Here is an 18,512-nt window from a genome sequence, read left to right as displayed (position 1 = left end):
AGAAATTCTCCTTCCTCACCTGTTCTGTCTCAGTCCTTTTATTGGATTCAAGTTGGGAAAATCAGTTTGTAGGAAACCCCTTTACAAATACTGCATGAGTCTAGCATTTCACTTTGGAATGCAAGAGGAAATACTTGCCACCTACTTCTGTTTTTCCCTCAGCTTTTTGAGGCCACTGCTGAAACTGAGATAGAAAAAAAAAATTAACATTCTGGTATATGTTGGGTTTTTTTCCAACCCCTATAATATCCTAAGAAGATATTATTATCCCCATTTTCTTTGCATATTTTCAGGGAGACAAAATGATTTTCCTGAGATTACCAGCTGGAACACTAGATTGTTTAACTCCAAGTCTAATGAATTTCTAGGTAAGCAGCAGCTTCTGATGAAGAAATTGAATTTCTGCATGAAAAAGGCACATTTCCAAGGCCCAGAACAGCAAGGTTCACTTACAATGTACACATTAAATAGTTTTAGAAAAATTTTGCCAATAATATATGAGTTTCTATCCTGAGCCAGACATAAAATCAGACTATGGTTGAGAATAGCCACTGTGGTTTCATTTTGTCAGATACGGTTGCCCTTCTTGATGATAGTCCCAAAGATTAAAGATAAAAATCCTAACACTTCATTTTCCTTCCTAATTAATTGCAAAACAGTACTACAGACCTAGGCCAACCTAGATCTCATAATTTTTGCTATTTCTTTCCAGCTCTTATTTGGTGATGCCCAAAGAAGGTAATTCAAGATGGGCTCCATTTCAGAGTGAGAAACACAGGAAAATGACGCAGAGTATGGTGCCCTATTTGCATGCTTCCTTCCTCCTAATTGAAAAGCCTGGTTATACAATAGGAAATGCTCTTATCAAAATGATCTGGGGCCATTTTCCTCATAACTGTTATATCACTGCAGCTCAACACCACAGATTGAGACAGTCCCTTTGGCCTTTGCTCCCTAGTCTAACTCATATATTTAAAATATTTTCTCCAAAGTGCCAATAATTGATTCTATGTATAGATTTTGATATGTATATCAACCACTCTCCCCAAGAAAGAGAATCCTAGAACACATTTTTGTGTAAACCTATTTGCTGGGTTGAAGTTCCAAAAGCTTCATTAGACCCTCAAAGAGGTTCGTTAGCCAAGCAAATGAAGGTCCTCTCTGCCTTGGCCTAGTACTTTACAGCAGTTTCCAAATCAAGCATGCCTGTGTTACTTTACAGTGACTTCAGTCTTATTTATTCCAGTGATCATGGTGTGTTTCCGAACACCTCTTCATACACCCATTCCCTGGGATAATACTTTGAAGGTGACATTATGTGTAGTCAGTGCCATCATCATAAATTTAACGGAATCCATTTAAAATTGAATTACCACTTTTGGGGCGCCTGGGTGGCGCAGTCGGTTAAGCGTCCGACTTCAGCCAGGTCACGATCTCGCGGTCCGTGAGTTCGAGCCCCGCATCGGGCTCTGGGCTGATGGCTCAGAGCCTGGAGCCTGTTTCCGATTCTGTGTCTCCCTCTCTCTCTGCCCCTCCCCCGTTCATGCTCTGTCTCTCTCTGTCCCAAAAATAAATAAACGTTGAAAAAAAAAAATTAAAAAAAAAAAATAATAAAATTGAATTACCACTTTGAAATAGAATTCCAAAAGTCATACATCAACTTTCTGCTAAGCAAAGTAGCACCTTCTTCCATCCTCCTAAACATATCCCATTTATTAAGCCTCAGATTTCCATGTAGAGGACTCTAGTTAAGGAAACACTGGCTTCTTGTCCCCCTCCCCACCTTGATCCACTGCTTCCAGAAGAGAAAGTAGCCATTTACCTAATAGGCCAATTTTTGAGGAGGAATTGAGAATGTTCAGTTAATCCCCTTTCTTCCTGTTGTACCTAGATAACCATGACTAGTTATATAAATCTGTTGGATCCAAGGAGGAAATAAATATAAAGAAGCCCTTTCACAAGCAGGTATAAAGGCACAACCTATATTCAGCTTGATCACTGGTACAAATGACATTTTGAAATCCATGCATTGATCATATCTTATTTCTCTATTATTTCTGAATGTGGACTCCGGATGTTATGTATTAGCCCCTAAAAGCTACATCATCATTCACTGGTTGTGGTCCTTCATCCTAATATTCTGGAATCTGAATTTAAAAGACCAATTGCCTGTTTTAAACATGACTCTGTGGACGTTGATGATTTCCCTTTTCATTCTTTACAAGGCTTTGCCGAGTCCTTCATTTCAGTCTGTCCTCCCACATCAGGCCTTCCAAGTTTGTATAGTTATATATGTCCCCCTATAATCATTTCTATTTACGTATGTACATATGTAATTTCTAACCCCAATGTAGGGCTCAGACTCATGACCTTGAGATCCAAGAGTGGCATGCTTTTCTGACTGAGTCAGCCAGGCACCCCCTCCTATAGTAATTTATTAATCCTATACCTTAATTTTAAATTGTGATAGCCAAGATTGCCGAATTCAGGGGCCACCATTTGTTTATTGTTTCCACGTGCTCTGTAAATTGTCCTGGAACCCCTAAATTGGATGTGATCTCTTGTAGAATGCCAGAGCACTTTGAATCTCACTGTAAGATTTCTGTTGCTATGCAGACAAGTTGCCCAAAACATAACAGCTTAAGACATTCATAAACATTTATGTTCTTGCATAGTTTCTGTGCATCAGAAATCTAGAAAAATTTGCCTGAATGCATCTGGTTCAAGGTCTCTCCAAAGGTTACAGTGAAGAAGTTGGCCAGGGCTGCAGTCATCTGGAGGCTATACCACGGCTGGATTATCCATTTCCAAAAGGACCCACTCAACATGGCTGGTGGCAGGAAGTCTTAGTTCCTCACTGGTGGTTGGCAGGAGGCTTTAGTTCATTGCCACATAAACCTTTCTATAGGGCTGTCTGCGTGTCCTTAGGAAATGGCAGATGACTTCCCTAGTGTGAGAGCCAACAAAGCAGGGCAGAAGCTATAATATTTTTATGATGTAGCTTTGGATGTCACACATTAATCACAATATGCTGTTGGTTACAGAAGTCAACCCTTCTCAGTATGGAAGGAGATGGCATTATGGTAGTATTATTGAGGTTCATGTTGGAGCCTGGCTACTATATTCATCTAAACTTTATAATGTAGTTATTTCATTCTATGTTTTACTAATCTAAATTACTGAACTATTTAAAAGAACATCCCCTGTTAGCCATTACTATATCCTTCCTTTTGCATATTACTCAAAGTTGCTGGAGTGGCATGTACTTCTTTATAGGGCCTAGCATTTTGTTTTGCTTTTAAGATGTACCAGTTAATCAGGGGCACCTGGGTGGCTCAGTCAGTTAAGCATCCAACTTCAGGTGAGGTCATGATATTGCAGTTAGTGAGTTTGAGCTCTGCTTTGGGCTCTGTGGTGACAACTCACAACCTGGAGCCTGATTCTGCTTCTTTGCCTCCCTCTCCCTCTCTTTCCCTCTCTCTCTGTCTCTCTTTCTTTCTGCCCTTTCCCCTCTCACATTCTGTCTCTGTCTCTCTCTCTCTCTCTCTCTCACTCTCTCACAAATAAACATATAAAAAATAAAAAAATAAATAAAAAGATATATCAGCAAATCAGACTGTTGTTTTTAGGGATCATTCTCCACACTCTGATTCTTGTTTCTTTTCTTGAGACTCAAAATCATAAGCAGGATCAGTAAATGCTGTCAACAATTGGGGGAAAATGTTTAAGTTCACATGAAACAACTATTAAAGTCAATGAAGTTCCAGTTCACAAAATAAGCCTTAAAATTTTAAGGCCTTGGTTATCAAATGGAACACATTTTCCTACCATGATGTAATTAAATAACAATAGGATAACCAAAAATGAAAGTGCAAACCTGTTGCTATGAGAATAGCCTTATCTGATCACCAGTTTCATGAGAATAGCATTATCTGATCACCAATACAGATATGGAGAGAACAAGAAAAAATTATAGGACAACCTCATTAATGACTGTAGATACAAATTTCTACCAAAAAATTCAGCAAAACAATCCCAGTAATGTATTAAAAAGACAATACAGCATTGTCATGTTGGGTTCATCATAAAAATACAATGTAAGGTTGATTTGCTTTGGAAAGACAATTAACACAGTTAATAGGGGTGCCTTGGTGGCTCAGTTAGTTCAGCGACTGGCTCTTGATTTCAGCTCAGGTCATGATCCTGGAACCATGGGATCAAGCCCCATGTTGGGTTCCACACTGAGCATGGAACCTTCTTAAGATTCATTCTCTCTTTCTCTCTCTCTCTCTCAAAACAAACAAACAAACAAACAAACAAAAAATAGTTAACAGATTGAAGAGGGAAAGCCACATCACCCAATAGATGCATGAAAACGCTTAATGAAAGTAAACATCTATTCATGATCAAAATCACTGGTAAACTGATAATAGAAATAGAAGGAAACTTTTTAACCAAGTAAGGGACACCTGTTGAAAAACCTACAGCACATATTTTTATATGGTGTCACAACAACAATTCCAATAAACTATGAAACGTCTTTATGGAGAAAATTAAAAAATTATTGAGAAGGCATGAAAGATAACCTTAGTAAAAGATTTTAGATAGTAAGATTCAATATCATAAAAATTTTAATTCTCTCCAAACTTATTTATACCTTAGATGCAATAAAATTCTAGGTAAAACTGCAAAAGAAATTTCCATGAAACTTAAGCTGAATCTAACACTTAAAAATAATTGGTCATGAATAAAAAAAATGACCTTTGTCTCCTTCCATAAATAAAAAATAATTTCAAAAGCATTAAAAACATAAATGTGAAAGAACTACAAAAAGATTGTAGGATGAAATAGGAGAATACCTTCATAACATTAGAGTGGAGTCATTAATTAAAAGTAAAAATCTTGATAAATTTAAAAACAACATTAAAGATTTTCATAAAAGACACAATAAAGACTAACCACAATTGAGAAAGGATATTTGCATCTGACAAAATCTAATATTCTGAGTAGTTGTAACCCTCCTACAAATCAGTATTTAAAAGAAAAACTAACCAATAGGAAACAGGCAACAGACTTGAACAGACACTTCCAAGAGAAGAAATCCAAATAGCCAATAAACAAATGAAAAGACAAGAAACTTATTCAAAGGAAGCAAATTAAAACCACAATGAGATATAATTACAAATACATCAGAATGGCAAAACTGAAAGTCTGACAATGCAAGGGTTGGCCTAGATTTGAAACAATAGGAACTGTCATACATGGCTCTTAGGTATGTAAATTGCTATAACAACTTTGGAACAGTCTGGTACTATGTAATATAATTAAGTACAGGCACAGCTGACAATTCTACTTCTAAAAATATACTTAGAGAAATCCTTAAGTGTACATTAAAGTCATCTATAAGAAAATTTTCAGCTGACTAGTACATAATGACAAAAAAGAGCATAACTCAATTTTCTGTCTATGATAGAATATCTAAATAAACTGTTGTATATATTAATTAGTATAATAAAATATTATACAATAGTGAAAATAAACTGCATGTATCAACATGGACAAATATTAAAACACAAAATATTTGCTGAAAGAAGAAGAATTCATGTTATTTCTTTAAATAAAATTTTAGAACCATCCTCACTAAACAAGAGAGTTTTGAATAATACATACAGATTATAAGGAAAAGCAAGAGAATTATTAGACCAAAATTCAGTCTATAGATTACCTCTGGGACTGAACCATGAAAGATATTCCGTGTGGAAGCAGGAACACTGGGGAATTCAAGGCCGGTTATATTGTTTCTTAATTTGGTGCAACAGGAATGTTCATTTTATTTTTCTTTAAACTGAACATAGATAAATTTATAGACTATTTTGTATGTGTGGAGTGATTCGCAATAAAAAGTTTAAATACAAGTTTTCTAACTGCTGTTTTAGAGTGTAAAAAATTTTTCAGAAAGTGAATTATCAAAGAATGTAAATGTTTAAAAAATCCTATTTTACACAGGAAGTATATTTCAATGTGAGGTTTAGGTTGTATTTAAAATGACCAATCCATTCTCTTTGTATTAGTTTGGCAGGTATTTTGTATCCTTAAACTATTTCAGAGTCTTTTAGAATGGAAAAAGGTAGATTAGATAAACCATGTCATACCATTATTTTGTCACAAGAGGGACTAGGTAGTCAGAAAGTACAGTTTCCCCTTTGGTCTTAAGAACACTTATTTCACTATCTTACTATTTATGTTTTACACACTGTTTGTTCCTGTAAGTGTATGTGTCATAGAGTGTAGTACTTGGACATATTTTTCCTATCAGCTAAATGTTAAGATAAATACTAGCTTGCCATTTTACTTCTAAATGGATGGAGACTGTGTAGAAATAACTTACTGAGCTATGATCATGTTGTTGGTTTATCTGCTTTATGGGAATAATTGTTTCCATTTGTATTATTGCTAAAAACTGTAAATACTGCATGGTTTTTCATATATATTTCTTTTATTTATTTTTCTTATTTGATTTCAAGGTACATGTGAGCATTTGAAACGTATCCCAAATTTTAGAAAATGAATCAAAGTAACTACAGATCTATGGCTAGAACAAAAACATTCTTTTACTCTTGGCCAGGGGTTTTCAAACTCTGCTCTAAGCAGCCTTATGTGCTTCTGGAAGCTCTTTCAGGGGCCACCATATATGGAGAAGGGGCACTTCTTTACTGAGAGTGTTCTTCACTTAACATTCTAGGCATTGATCTCTTTTATAAAGCTTTTATTTGTAGAAATGGTAAACTACAAATTGAAAACCAGTGGGCAGGACTTATAGGAAAGAATAGTAGAATCACTTAAAATGTGTAAAATGATTTCAGGTGTGTTACCTCATTAGCTTTTTTCAAGTAAAATGTGAGCTTTAACAGCTAATGCATGTCATATTCACCACTCTATCCCCAGTGCAGAGAACAAATAAATATTACTTAACAAATAAATATGTTAAATAAATAACCAGGCTGGGAAGACAGACAGAGCAAGAAGTATCTAAATTTTATCAAAAAGGAAAGACAAGCTCAGAATGACAACAGTCTTACAAATGCTCACACCATCAATAAGTAGAAGAATCAAATAGAATCTGAGTCTTTCATGTCCTGGTTGCTAATCAAATCTTGGGAAAAGGATGGAAGGAAAGCATATGGAATGAGTAAAGAAGGAAGGAAAAAAAATATTTTGCTTTCCACCATTCTACAGCTGCCTCCTATTTGCTTGAGCAGAAAAAGATCAACTGTGGTAAAGAAAGAAAAAAAATCCTCTTTACATTTATTGGACCTTTATTTTTGAAAAAAAAAATGCATTGGTACTATGAACCAATAAATGTTCTGTTCTAATTTATAATGATGCATAGATTGTCATGTTTTCTTTTAAAAAAGCAGAAGCAGGGGCGCCTGCGTGGCTCAGTCGGTTAAGCTTCCAGACCTTGATTTCCACTCAGGTCATGATCTCACTCTTCGTAAGATAGAGCCCCACAATGGACTCCTCTCCCTGATCATGCGTGACTCTCTTTCTCTCTCTTTCAAACTAAATAAATTTTTAAAAATAAATTAAAAAATTAAAAATCAGAAGTGTTACTTTTCCTGCCACCATCCATCCCACAGGTGCTCTGGGAGGTCAGTTCACATGTGTGGCACTACTCTTTTTCCCAGCTGTCGTTTCCTTCCCCTTCTCAACCAGTCCTTTAAACACCTGGAAGGGGTTGGTTTCTCACTTCCTCTTCTTATTTGTCTGGGACTTCTCCTGAGCACTCTCCTTGACCCTGAGATGACTTCTCTCTTACCCTTTTCCTGGAGTTATGGTGGGGTAGTCAGTAAAAGAACTGAAGGGTTCAAAGAGTAAAAATTGCATCAGTCTAATTGTTTTATATATATATATATATATATATATATATATATATATATATATATATAAACAAATTGCCCTTAGACATAACTCTAAATCAGACAAATATATTCCTATTTTATTGCTATGGTAATGACTTACCTCAAACTTCTGGACTTAAAACAACACAAATTTATCATCTTATAATTCTATAGGTCAGAAGTCCTATACAACAGTCCCCATATGTCATTCTATACCACTTTTCTCTGTCTCCTTTTCAGTTAAGTGTAGCCATATGATTGATTGCTAGCCACTGTGTAGCCTCTCAATCTCTCCCTGATAGATGCTCTGTGCTCTCTTTTGCCCAATCTGCCAGCTGGATAAGAAGTCAAGAGGTCAGCAGTCCACACTCCTTGGAGACGATAGTGGAGAATTCATTTCCTGCTTATTCAGGTTGTTGGCAGAATTCAGTTCATTTTGGTTGTAGGACTGAGGTTCTCACTTTCTTCTGAGAACTTCTAAAGGTCACAGCATTCCTTGATTCTTGATCCTTTCCTTCATCATCAATGCCAGGAGTGGTGGGTTAAGTCCTTCTCAGTTTGCAGCCCTCTGACCCACTCTTCTTCAATCATCTTCCACTTTTAAGGAGGCTAGACCACATTGGGCCTACCCAGAAAATCCAGAATAATTCTCTCATCTCAAGGTCCTTATTAATCATATCTGCAAAGTCTCTGTTGCTATGTAAGGTGACATAGATTCTGTGGGTTATGGTGTGAACATCTTTGAGGAGGTCTTGTTCTTACTACCACAAGGAAAATAATTGCTTAAAATAAAAGTCTATAAATTTACTTATATGAATAAAACAAAATAAAAAAGAGATTTTCTTTTTTCAACAGTAATTATTTATAATTACATCAGAATACCTAAAGTACAACTGATATACATAATTTCCCTATGATGCTTTATCATTAATTTTATGCTAATTTGACAGATAACATGTTTCCTCATTATCAAGTCAAAAAATACGTAGCCAATGTAGTGTCAAGAAATCCAGAAGTACAAATGATAGACACCTCTTAAGAAGGTATGTTTAAAAATATTTTTTTAATGTTTATTATTTTTGAGAGAGAGAATGAGTGGGGAGGAGGCAGAGGGAGGGAGACACAGAATCTGAAGCAGGCTCCAGGCTCTGAGCTGCCAGTACAGATCCTGACGTGGGGTTGGAACTCACTAACTGTGAGATCATAACGTGATCTGAAGTCGAACACTAAACCAACTGAACCACCCAGAAGTCCCTTAAGAAGGTATGTTTTTTAGAAATCTGAAGAATAGAGGCAGAGGTATGTCTAGGTTAAGGATAAGCACTAAATATGTTTTTTTCAGCTTTCTCCCCACTGAGCAAACTGTTGTCTAGCAGACAGCCTTATAAAGATCATACAAACAATGCTACCTGCATTGACTAGCAAAACTAAGGGCCAACTTGGAAATGAAGATGAATGTTAATCAACAGAAAAGGAGGCTGAATTAGGTAAAAACAAAACAAAAAAAACCCATAACATGGCGTCATTCTTACAATATCATTTGAGAATAGATCCATATCAGGTTCAATGTCCATTTTTATCATCTTTGTCTACGCAGTACAAAGCATAGTACCTGGCTTCTACAAAGCATTAGGTAAATATTAATTACCACCAAATTTATTGTTTTAATTATAATCAAGCAGTGTTTATACAATGTTCTATATGTAAGACACAGCAATAAAAATCCCCTGTGTTTCCATTATTCTCTATACTTTTCAGAGTTTTTAAATAAATTATTTACCTAATAGTGATATGAAGAATGCTGATAAGGTAAAAATTTGGCATCAATAAAAATGAGAGATTTTTCTTCTGCTTATTTTTATTAAATCATTACCCATCTGTGAGTACTTAGTTATAGGTTTTCGAAAGCAAAGGCTGTGTCTGATTTATCAATCCCAAGACAGCCACAAAAATAACCTTATATATAGTAGTTACATGATCAATGATAATAGGAAAAAATAATAGATATTGAAATTTTCATTAATATTTGGTGTTTAAATTGTGTAGTATATATTGACAATATAATGCAAATAATTAGAATAGAAGCTGTTCAAAATGTTCTGAACAAATCTTTTTAACTCTAAGCTGTTGAAAATTGGTTAAGTTGTCTCTATCTTCATTAGGAAGACTCAAAACTTCTCACAGCTCCATGGCCAGTGAAAGTCATGTACTGAGCATTCTGAGACCTCCCCATTAGGATTTTGATTTGATAGAACTAAAGCATGGCAATAACAAATCAAATTAAGATGTTTCTTCTTTCTAAAGAGAGAATTGATAGAACGTACAAGCTAGAAGTTCTCTTGTAGGATTTTTAAACTTTAATTTAAATTTTTTATCTATTTATTTATTTATATTAATATGTATTTTTGGAGAGACAGAGTGTGAGTGGGGAAGGGACAGAGAGAGGGAGAGGGAGACACAGAATCTGAAACAGGCTCCAGGCTCTGAGCTGTCAGCACAGAGCCCGATACAGGGCTCAAACTCGGGAACGGCAAGATCATGCCCTAGGCTGAAGTCGGACACTTAAGCAACTGAGCCACCCAGGTGCCCCTAAACTTTATTGTAATAATGAAGCTTTTTTTTTCAAACAGTATTTGGCACAGAGACTATGTAACAGACATAGACCATTGTGTACCAAGTGTGTCTGGGTAAAATCTGAGGGAAGACAAGAGAGATGCACTTCACATTCAATGTTGGCATCAGCACTTTTTCCTCTCCCACTACCATTTTTCCTTTGGAGAACCATTTTGAGGCAGAGATTGGGGAAAACCACTGACAGACTTCAATCTTCTTCTATTATCAAATGAATACACCAAGATTTGAAGAGAGGAAGGGACTTACCCAAGCTAAACACCTAGCAAATTGATATACTAATAAGACCCAACTCTCAACTGCACTGTTTGGTTTGGATAAGTCATTTAATTTCTCTAAGCTTCTGATTCCTCAGATGTGACATGGAGGTAGGTATACCCACTTTAACAGATGTTGAAAGGATAAGAGATAGTGTCTGGCATATAGTGGGCACTGATGAAAGGTAACTATCATATGTATGCCCACTCCCAAAGACAGTGCCCAGATCTGCAAGAAATAAAGGAACAAAAGTCATTAATTAATAACTTGGACTTCAGCTTAGAAATGTTCTACATGGTTTATTACAGGAAAGTAGTAGATCATCCAAAAAGGCGATTTGGTATCCCTGTGGATCGGATTGGTGGAAACCGTCTCTCAAATTCCAGAGGCTAATTGATTCCAACTGTGAGTACCATTTGACAAAGTAACAATATATTCAGGCTTCTGATTAATGTTTTGCCATGGGCTAATTGATTCAGCTGATTTATAAATTGCCCTTTTGATTTCCTAGGTTATAAAATAACTTTTTCAACATTTCTGTACTCAATAATATATTGATGCTAAATAACTTAAATGACATTAAAGAAGCAAAAGAATGTCCGAGATATATTTCACCATAAAAAAGATTCAGTTTTTCTCCCAGATTCTTATATAACTATTGAGTATTAATATGTGAACAATGGTTAAAATTCTAATTGATGTAATAAATCACCTTCACACGTACATAACTGTGTGCTAATCCCTCTATTATGAAGAAGACACATTTCAGTGACACACACCATTTTGTTGCCAATAACTACATTCCCAGAATTATGATAACATGGAACATAGGAGAGCGAATGATGTAGCAGAAAGAGTATAGGCATGGAATCAGAGCACCTAATCAAAATCCTGGTTCTGTCATCATTCATTATCTTGTTTCCATGAAGATACCTTATTTCTCTATGTCTTGTACACTTAGATAATAATACAGTGATTGTATTGTGATACATAGTGTGGTGTTGTGAATATTAAATTAGATGCATATAGTAGTCTAGAATGTATTGGACACGTAGTACATGCAAGTGATAACATCTTAGATTATAGTTCTGAAAATTTACTCTGCACTAGACCCTATACTTAGTGCTGTCCACACATAGCTTCATTTAATCATCATGTTCCATAAGGTAGGTCCTATTACTCTCTCCAGTGCCTTGAGAAACAGTACAGTATAAGGAGTAAAACTGCCAGCTAGAGAGGTCAGTTTTGTAGTCAAATCCTAATTCATCTATCTGTTAGCTGTGGGATCTTGTTGAAATTCTGAATCCCCCTCCATAAAATGAGGATAATAATAAGTTCTATCACATTACATTGTTCAGAGGACTAAATCTGATATACAATATACATTTAGAATAGCGTCTGACATGTAGTAGTCAATAATAATAATAATTATTATTATTATTTTATTATACAAATAAGTAAAAAACTTAGATATATTAATTAATTCACAATGCCGTATAGCTAGTAAGTGATGTAAGTAGAATTCAAATCCAGAAAACTTAAATTCTAAGCTTATATTTCAATAAGTATATTTAGTCATACATATTATATGTTTTAAACAGTAAATGTTAAACATAAAATCTAGGCAATATGTTTTTTCCCAGGAAAGGCTACAGAGAATGCATCCTCTCTCCCAAGCAGGTAAGACAACCTGGAACTGTTTGACAATTTCAAGCTACAGAAGAGAAAACTCTGCTTTTTATTTCTCTCAAGATGATGCTTAAACCAAATCTGCAAAGTCCCCAAGAGCATCATTAGCCCTGAACCTCTCAACTTGAATCATGCCTGTTTTTTCTCTTTGTCAAATGCTCTAAACCACAATGAGAAGTCAATATTTTACTTTAACTTTCTTATTCTCAGAATGACTTAGTTAAAAGAATCTTTTTTTGTCCACAGAGCTCTTGATCAATGAAGTTATGAAGTTACTGAATGTCCACAAATACTGGGGGGGGGGGGGGGGGGGCTTAATGAATACTGTGACGAACAGTGCGTTTTGAGCAGTAGCATCTTCAAAACATAGATCAGACTTTCTTTACATCTAGAGATATACCAAGTATGGTCACTCTTTAAGATTGTTAAAAATCACCACCTTATATCTGAGAAAGATCTAACTAATTGCTATTACAAACCAAGTAACTCCTTGAAATCAGGATCACAATCCTCCAGTTTCTTGATGTATTGATAACATTATGACACTGAGATTAAAACTTTGATCAGTTTCCACCTGTTCTCTATCACCTTGGACATCCCATTTGGTATCTCTGAATTAAGCCAAAACAGGTTATGATAAGAAAAAAATCATTCAGGAAACTCATTTCCATATAATTTCATATGAAGTCTTAGACCATATAAACTCCAGAGAGCTACTAAACTATCAAAAGGTAGTTGAATTAATATAATGTCTCCCGAATCACTATGGGTGAAATCCAAATTAATATATTATGTCCTTCATTTAATAGGCTTTGTTGAGTATCATGAAAATCACTGTCCTTGTTATTAAAGTTTCATGATGGTATATCACAGAAGAATAGGTTTAGAATAAAACTTATCATATATTTTCTTTTTCTCTTTTGTCAATCATTGCAAGTGCACCTGCTCAACCATTAGGTTTCTATTTATTATTTCCTGCCACGATCACCAGGATTTCTCAGATGCTTTTTTACTTCCTCATGTGAAGTTTTATGTTTTATGGTTTATGAATAATAAAAAACATAAAAATAGATTTCTAATTTCCATTTAACTTTTCAAAACAATTTTTGGTATATTATTTCTCATTGGTACAATATTTTTTGGATTAAGTACTAAGAGATTCAAGAATATAAGGTCTATTTTAATCCAATCCCTTTGTTTTGTTTTGTTTTTAACAAATGAGGACATTGGGTCTGTGAGAGGAAATTGATTTGCTCAAAATTGTACAGGCTCTCAGACAGAGCAAGGTCCAGGACTCAGGTCTCTAGACTTCTAGACTAAAGTTCTCTTCATCACCTATAAGGTCCTCAGGGTATAATTGTCATTGTTGGATGCCAATTTCTCTGGTTATACATTTCTAAAACAAACAGAAACAGTATGTCTGACTGTGAAAATCTTTGTTCCGCTTCTGTAGGAGTTAATGTAGGCTCTTTTAGACCAGGTTTATTTGTGGGTTTTCACCTTCTGGGTTTCACTGTAAGTGTTCACACTAAAAGTGAAACTGGTTCTAATTGTGGAAGTTTTGCTTATTATTTTGAGTTTAGGTCTAGATACAGCTGCTTTATGTTACCTAGTTTGCAGAACAAATGCTAACCTCTTCTCTGCTATATTTTGGAAAGGAAGATAATCTGGTATTTGCACAATGTCTTCCTCAAGTCATTAACATATTGGACCAAAATTTTGAGTTTTGAGTTTTTTATAGCCTTCTGCTCTAAACAACTTAAATTCAGAGAGGTGTTTTCTCTAAATGCAGTTAGCAAGTTCTAGGCCATTGAAATCAGGATGCCTTCCTGATCAAATTTGGTAGAAATAGGACTATTGATTATGCTATCCCTTGCTGCCATATGCACTAAGACTTTTAAGAATGTAAGGCACATGTTGCTTTATTATACTGACAATTTTTTTATTTTAAAACAATTTTGACACACTATCATTCAAATATACTGACAGAACTCTCAAAGAGCAGAAATGCCATGTTTAAATTCCAGTATTATGATTGTTCCCCTTTGAGCAAAATATACAACAATTATCAATATGTTATCATAGCAATAAACAGGAAGTAGTAGTCAGATTTTCTTTATCTTTCTTATATGTGTCATGGCAACATCCTTGAACCAAGATTGAAAATGGAAAAGAAATAGAATAGAGCAGGTACCCAAAGAAAGGAACTGTGGCTTGAGAATAAACACCTAGTTTATACGTTGAAGATATTCTTCTTAATGCATTTTGATCTGTAATTATAATGTTGTGTTATTGTCTTTGCAATAAAAATATGTCCTAGAAATAAAAGGTATAATGAAACATCATGTAGTTTTAGTTCTTCTCAAGCGAAGTTGATGGTATTCCCCTTATCTATGGAGTTCTCGTAGCTTTAACAATTTCAACTTTTGTTTTTGCAGACACAACTTCCCTGGGTGAAATCATAGAAACATGGAAGATGCTTCAGTGAAGTTCTTTACACTCCTTAATGATTAACCTTTTAAGGAACTGATCTTCTGCAAATCCTTTCCACAGTTTGAACTTCAGTCCATCACATCACAGTATTGTTACAGCTTTAATTAAATTATGCAGACCACTTCAATGTATGGATATTTTTTAAATATACATTTTAGCTAACGGGAATGGTTACCTAGCCCCAAACTTTACTTTTCTAAGAAACAATGAAAAAACACAATACAGTGAAATACTTTCTATATTCCCACTTACATTTATCCAGTTGAAGAATAATAACTGAAGGCTGATTTGTTTCTGTAAAACTTAGGTAGGATCTATTTGTTCATTATTGAGGAACATGGAAAGACAATATTGTATATGTTCTGTTAAATATTTTTTCTTCTCTTTTATCCTTTTCCTGGGAGCCTCTTTGGAAATGATAATGAGATTAGGCTTCTCTTAATGTATTCAAATTACAGTCAGGTTCAACCAAATAAAGCACAGCCTCAGTTCCAGAAATAAAAGAAGATGTGTAAGCAAGGAAAAAAAAAAAAAAAAAACAGTAATTAAGCCCATCAATTTTATTATTCCAAAGAACTGAAAAAAAAAATGCCTGCAGGTCAGGGCATATTGACAGAATTAGGAAGTGAAGGATATTAATCATTTATCAGGTTTGGACATCTCATGGTGCCTAACCACTTTCTCTAAATTACAACTCGGTTAAGTGTCAGACTTTGGCTCAGGTCATGATCTCGCGGTCTGGGAGGTCATGATCTCGTGGTCTGTGAGTTCCAGCCCCACACTGGGCTCTGTGCTGATAGCTCAGAGCCTGGAGCCTGCTGTGGATTCTGTCTCCCTCTCTCTCTTCCCAACCCCACTCATGCTCTCTCTATTTCTCAAAAATAAATAAACATTAAAAAACTGTTTAATTACAACTGGTAGTTAATTAAAAGTAGCAGTGGCTGATTATGAGGAGAACAACCACACAGGAGTAACAGAGGAAAGTATGGAAGAAGACTAGGAATCATCAAAAAGTAAACCACTGGACCAGTCTGGGGCTTATTAAGTACACATAATTTTAACACAGTACAATAAACAATTTTTTGATGCTACTGACTTGCCTAAGAAACTGTTTGACTGGTTTCATATACTGTGTTTAAAAAGGCATTGAAAAGTATAATGTGTTTAAGAATGATTTCTTTAAATGATTCAAATTATTTTTAATTGATCTATCGAAGTATAAAGTTTGATACTCTGGAACGCTCAGTTCTCAACAATAACTACAATATTATTACAACTTAGGTACATAAGCCAATGGTACATTGGGTATGCTTTTAAAACACAAAGACAACTTATTTCTTGAACCAGAGAGTAGCAGAAGTTTGTAAAACCTCTGGAAAACTTCTTTAAACCCTAGCAATCACTGTCAGATGGACCTGACAGGAGGAGAAAAGTTTGATGAATAGGGCAGAGTTTTATTTTAGAATATAAAGGAAGAATATTATGAGAAGGTATATTCATATTACAAGAGGTGAGAAATGGATAGCTGTTAATTTTAACTAAAATTGAATAAACGTCTGATCCAAAGAATACAATCAAAGACACACAGAAATGAACGTATGCACTTAGAACATGGATGGCTTTGTATTCTTAGTTTAGGGAAAATTTCTTCAACTGCTGAAAGTCTTCAAATTTTAGAAAAATACAGTAAATGAATGATTTTGTTAATTGTGTTAGATGGGCTATAGCAAGGAGAAATGAATTTTGAGAGAGCTAACCGATTCTGTTTTCAGAAGCTTGCATTAGAAAGTTAGCAGTGGTACATGGAAAATACCCTGTAGGACTTTCTATTTGAAATAATTATTGAAGAAGAAGTTAAAATGTTTCTTGCCAGCTTTCTTCAACCTTCTGTTCAATTTTAGGAATGTGTTCTATTCCTTGGAGGTTCTTTCTTCCCTTTTTCTCCCATTTGGTTATCTGTAAGCTTCTAATCCACTTGGATGCTGCTGCTTCATGCATTGACAAAAGGTATTAAAGCCTACTTTAGCCTAAAATTTTCTTGTGGTGAAGGTTTAAAGTCGAAATAAACAAATTGATTTCCTATCACCTATATTTTTTAATGCAAAGTTATGCTTATGGCATTCCATTTAATTAAAGTCAGAGGTCACAATGTATGGATTTATACTCTATTCTGATGTGTAATAATGCATTTATCTCATAATATAATATATATACAAGACTTTAATGAACAAAAAGAGAAAAATGTTTTCTCCACTTATAACTATTTTATTTCATGTTATTTCCACCACTACTTTATACAAAGTAGAAAATAAATCAACAGTACACCAGTTCGAAATAGGGCATTCTTTTAACATAGCAGGAAATTAAAACATGATTTCTGTTCAGAATATGATGAGTCATCTCATTCATTTGTGAAGCTTCATAGAGCAAACTGTGAATATGGATTTCTGTGTTCTGTCACCAATTACATAAACAATTCTTTATGAGGGATGTTTTATGATGCCGCATCATTTTATTTTTTTTTTCAATGTTTATTTATTTTTGGGACAGAGAGAGACAGAGCATGAACGGGGGAGGGGCAGAGAGAGAGGGAGACACAGAATCGGAAACAGGCTCCAGGCTCTGAGCCATCAGCCCAGAGCCTGACACGGGGCTCGAACTCACGGACCGCGAGATGGTGACCTGGCTGAAGTCGGACGCTCAACCGACTGCGCCACCCAGGCGCCCCGATGCCGCATCATTTTAAAATTTACTCACACTACAGAAAGTCTAACAAATTCTACCTTTAATCTACAGATAGCTTTAGGGATTAAATTTCTTAAAGCAAACTATTAAAATATAACTTAATGGATTCTCCTAAAAGGAAGAAGTAGCAAAAAGCCTTTCTGTGTGACCTTACTCCTAAAGATTCAAACTGCCTGCATATTGTTTAACTGTTCCAAAGATAATAAACATGAGATGATGAAAGCGGGAATTTTTGTCTTTCTTCATAACAATATTATGTTTCTGTTTACTACTGGTGTAAATATGTAGGAATAATCAGGCATGATTGAGCAACTAATATTTATGTACATTTGAGTGGTTCCTAACAAGTACATATATGGCACTTTAGATATGTCACTCAACCTTGTTTGTTTTATGGTTTTTTCAACTTAAGCAATATTGTTCATACTCTGCAATAATTTTCTCTTTAAGCATCACAAAATTGATATCATGTAGGTAAACTGCATTTCCCCCATATTGTGAAGTAAGGGAATGTGAGCAGGCTGGCCTTGCCATCTAGTCTAGTCCTTAATGTTATTTTAAGTTATGTTGACAATGTTTTGGGGCTAGAACAGGTGGCACACAATATTGAAGTTGAATTCCCAGCCTTGAATTGACTAAGTAAATAAGCTTGTTCATATGTAAGCAAGAGCAAGTTTGATATATGGATGTGAAAAGGAAAAAAAAAAAAAGAATCAAGTGAAATCCAATGAGTTCTTTTGTTCTGTTTATTTTTTTGGCACAACGAAGCTAATCTCTTATAGACATTCTGAGTCT

The 18,512-nt window shown here is 34.9% G+C and overlaps 1 protein-coding gene across 3 annotated transcripts in view; it reads left to right on the top strand.

The window, feature by feature from the left end:
- Positions 1–15,009, top strand: part of OSTN (osteocrin) — a 51,547-nt gene extending 36,538 nt beyond the window's left edge. For 2 of the 3 annotated variants that reach the window (XM_045437106.1, XM_045437105.1), the window contains 2 exons: positions 11,099–11,195; positions 14,918–15,009. In XM_045437106.1, the coding sequence (XP_045293062.1) occupies positions 11,099–11,183 (85 nt within the window). In that variant the 3' untranslated portion in view covers positions 11,184–11,195; positions 14,918–15,009. Of the gene's footprint in view, positions 1–11,098; positions 11,196–12,433; positions 12,471–14,917 lie in introns of all 3 variants that reach the window. The other variant, XM_045437107.1, reaches the window with a different exon arrangement.
- The last annotated feature ends 3,503 nt before the right edge of the window (positions 15,010–18,512 follow it).

This window comes from Leopardus geoffroyi, chromosome C2, assembly GCF_018350155.1.
Source record: "Leopardus geoffroyi isolate Oge1 chromosome C2, O.geoffroyi_Oge1_pat1.0, whole genome shotgun sequence".
Lineage (NCBI taxonomy): Eukaryota > Metazoa > Chordata > Mammalia > Carnivora > Felidae > Leopardus > Leopardus geoffroyi.
This window is presented reverse-complemented; position numbering and strand designations above follow the sequence as displayed.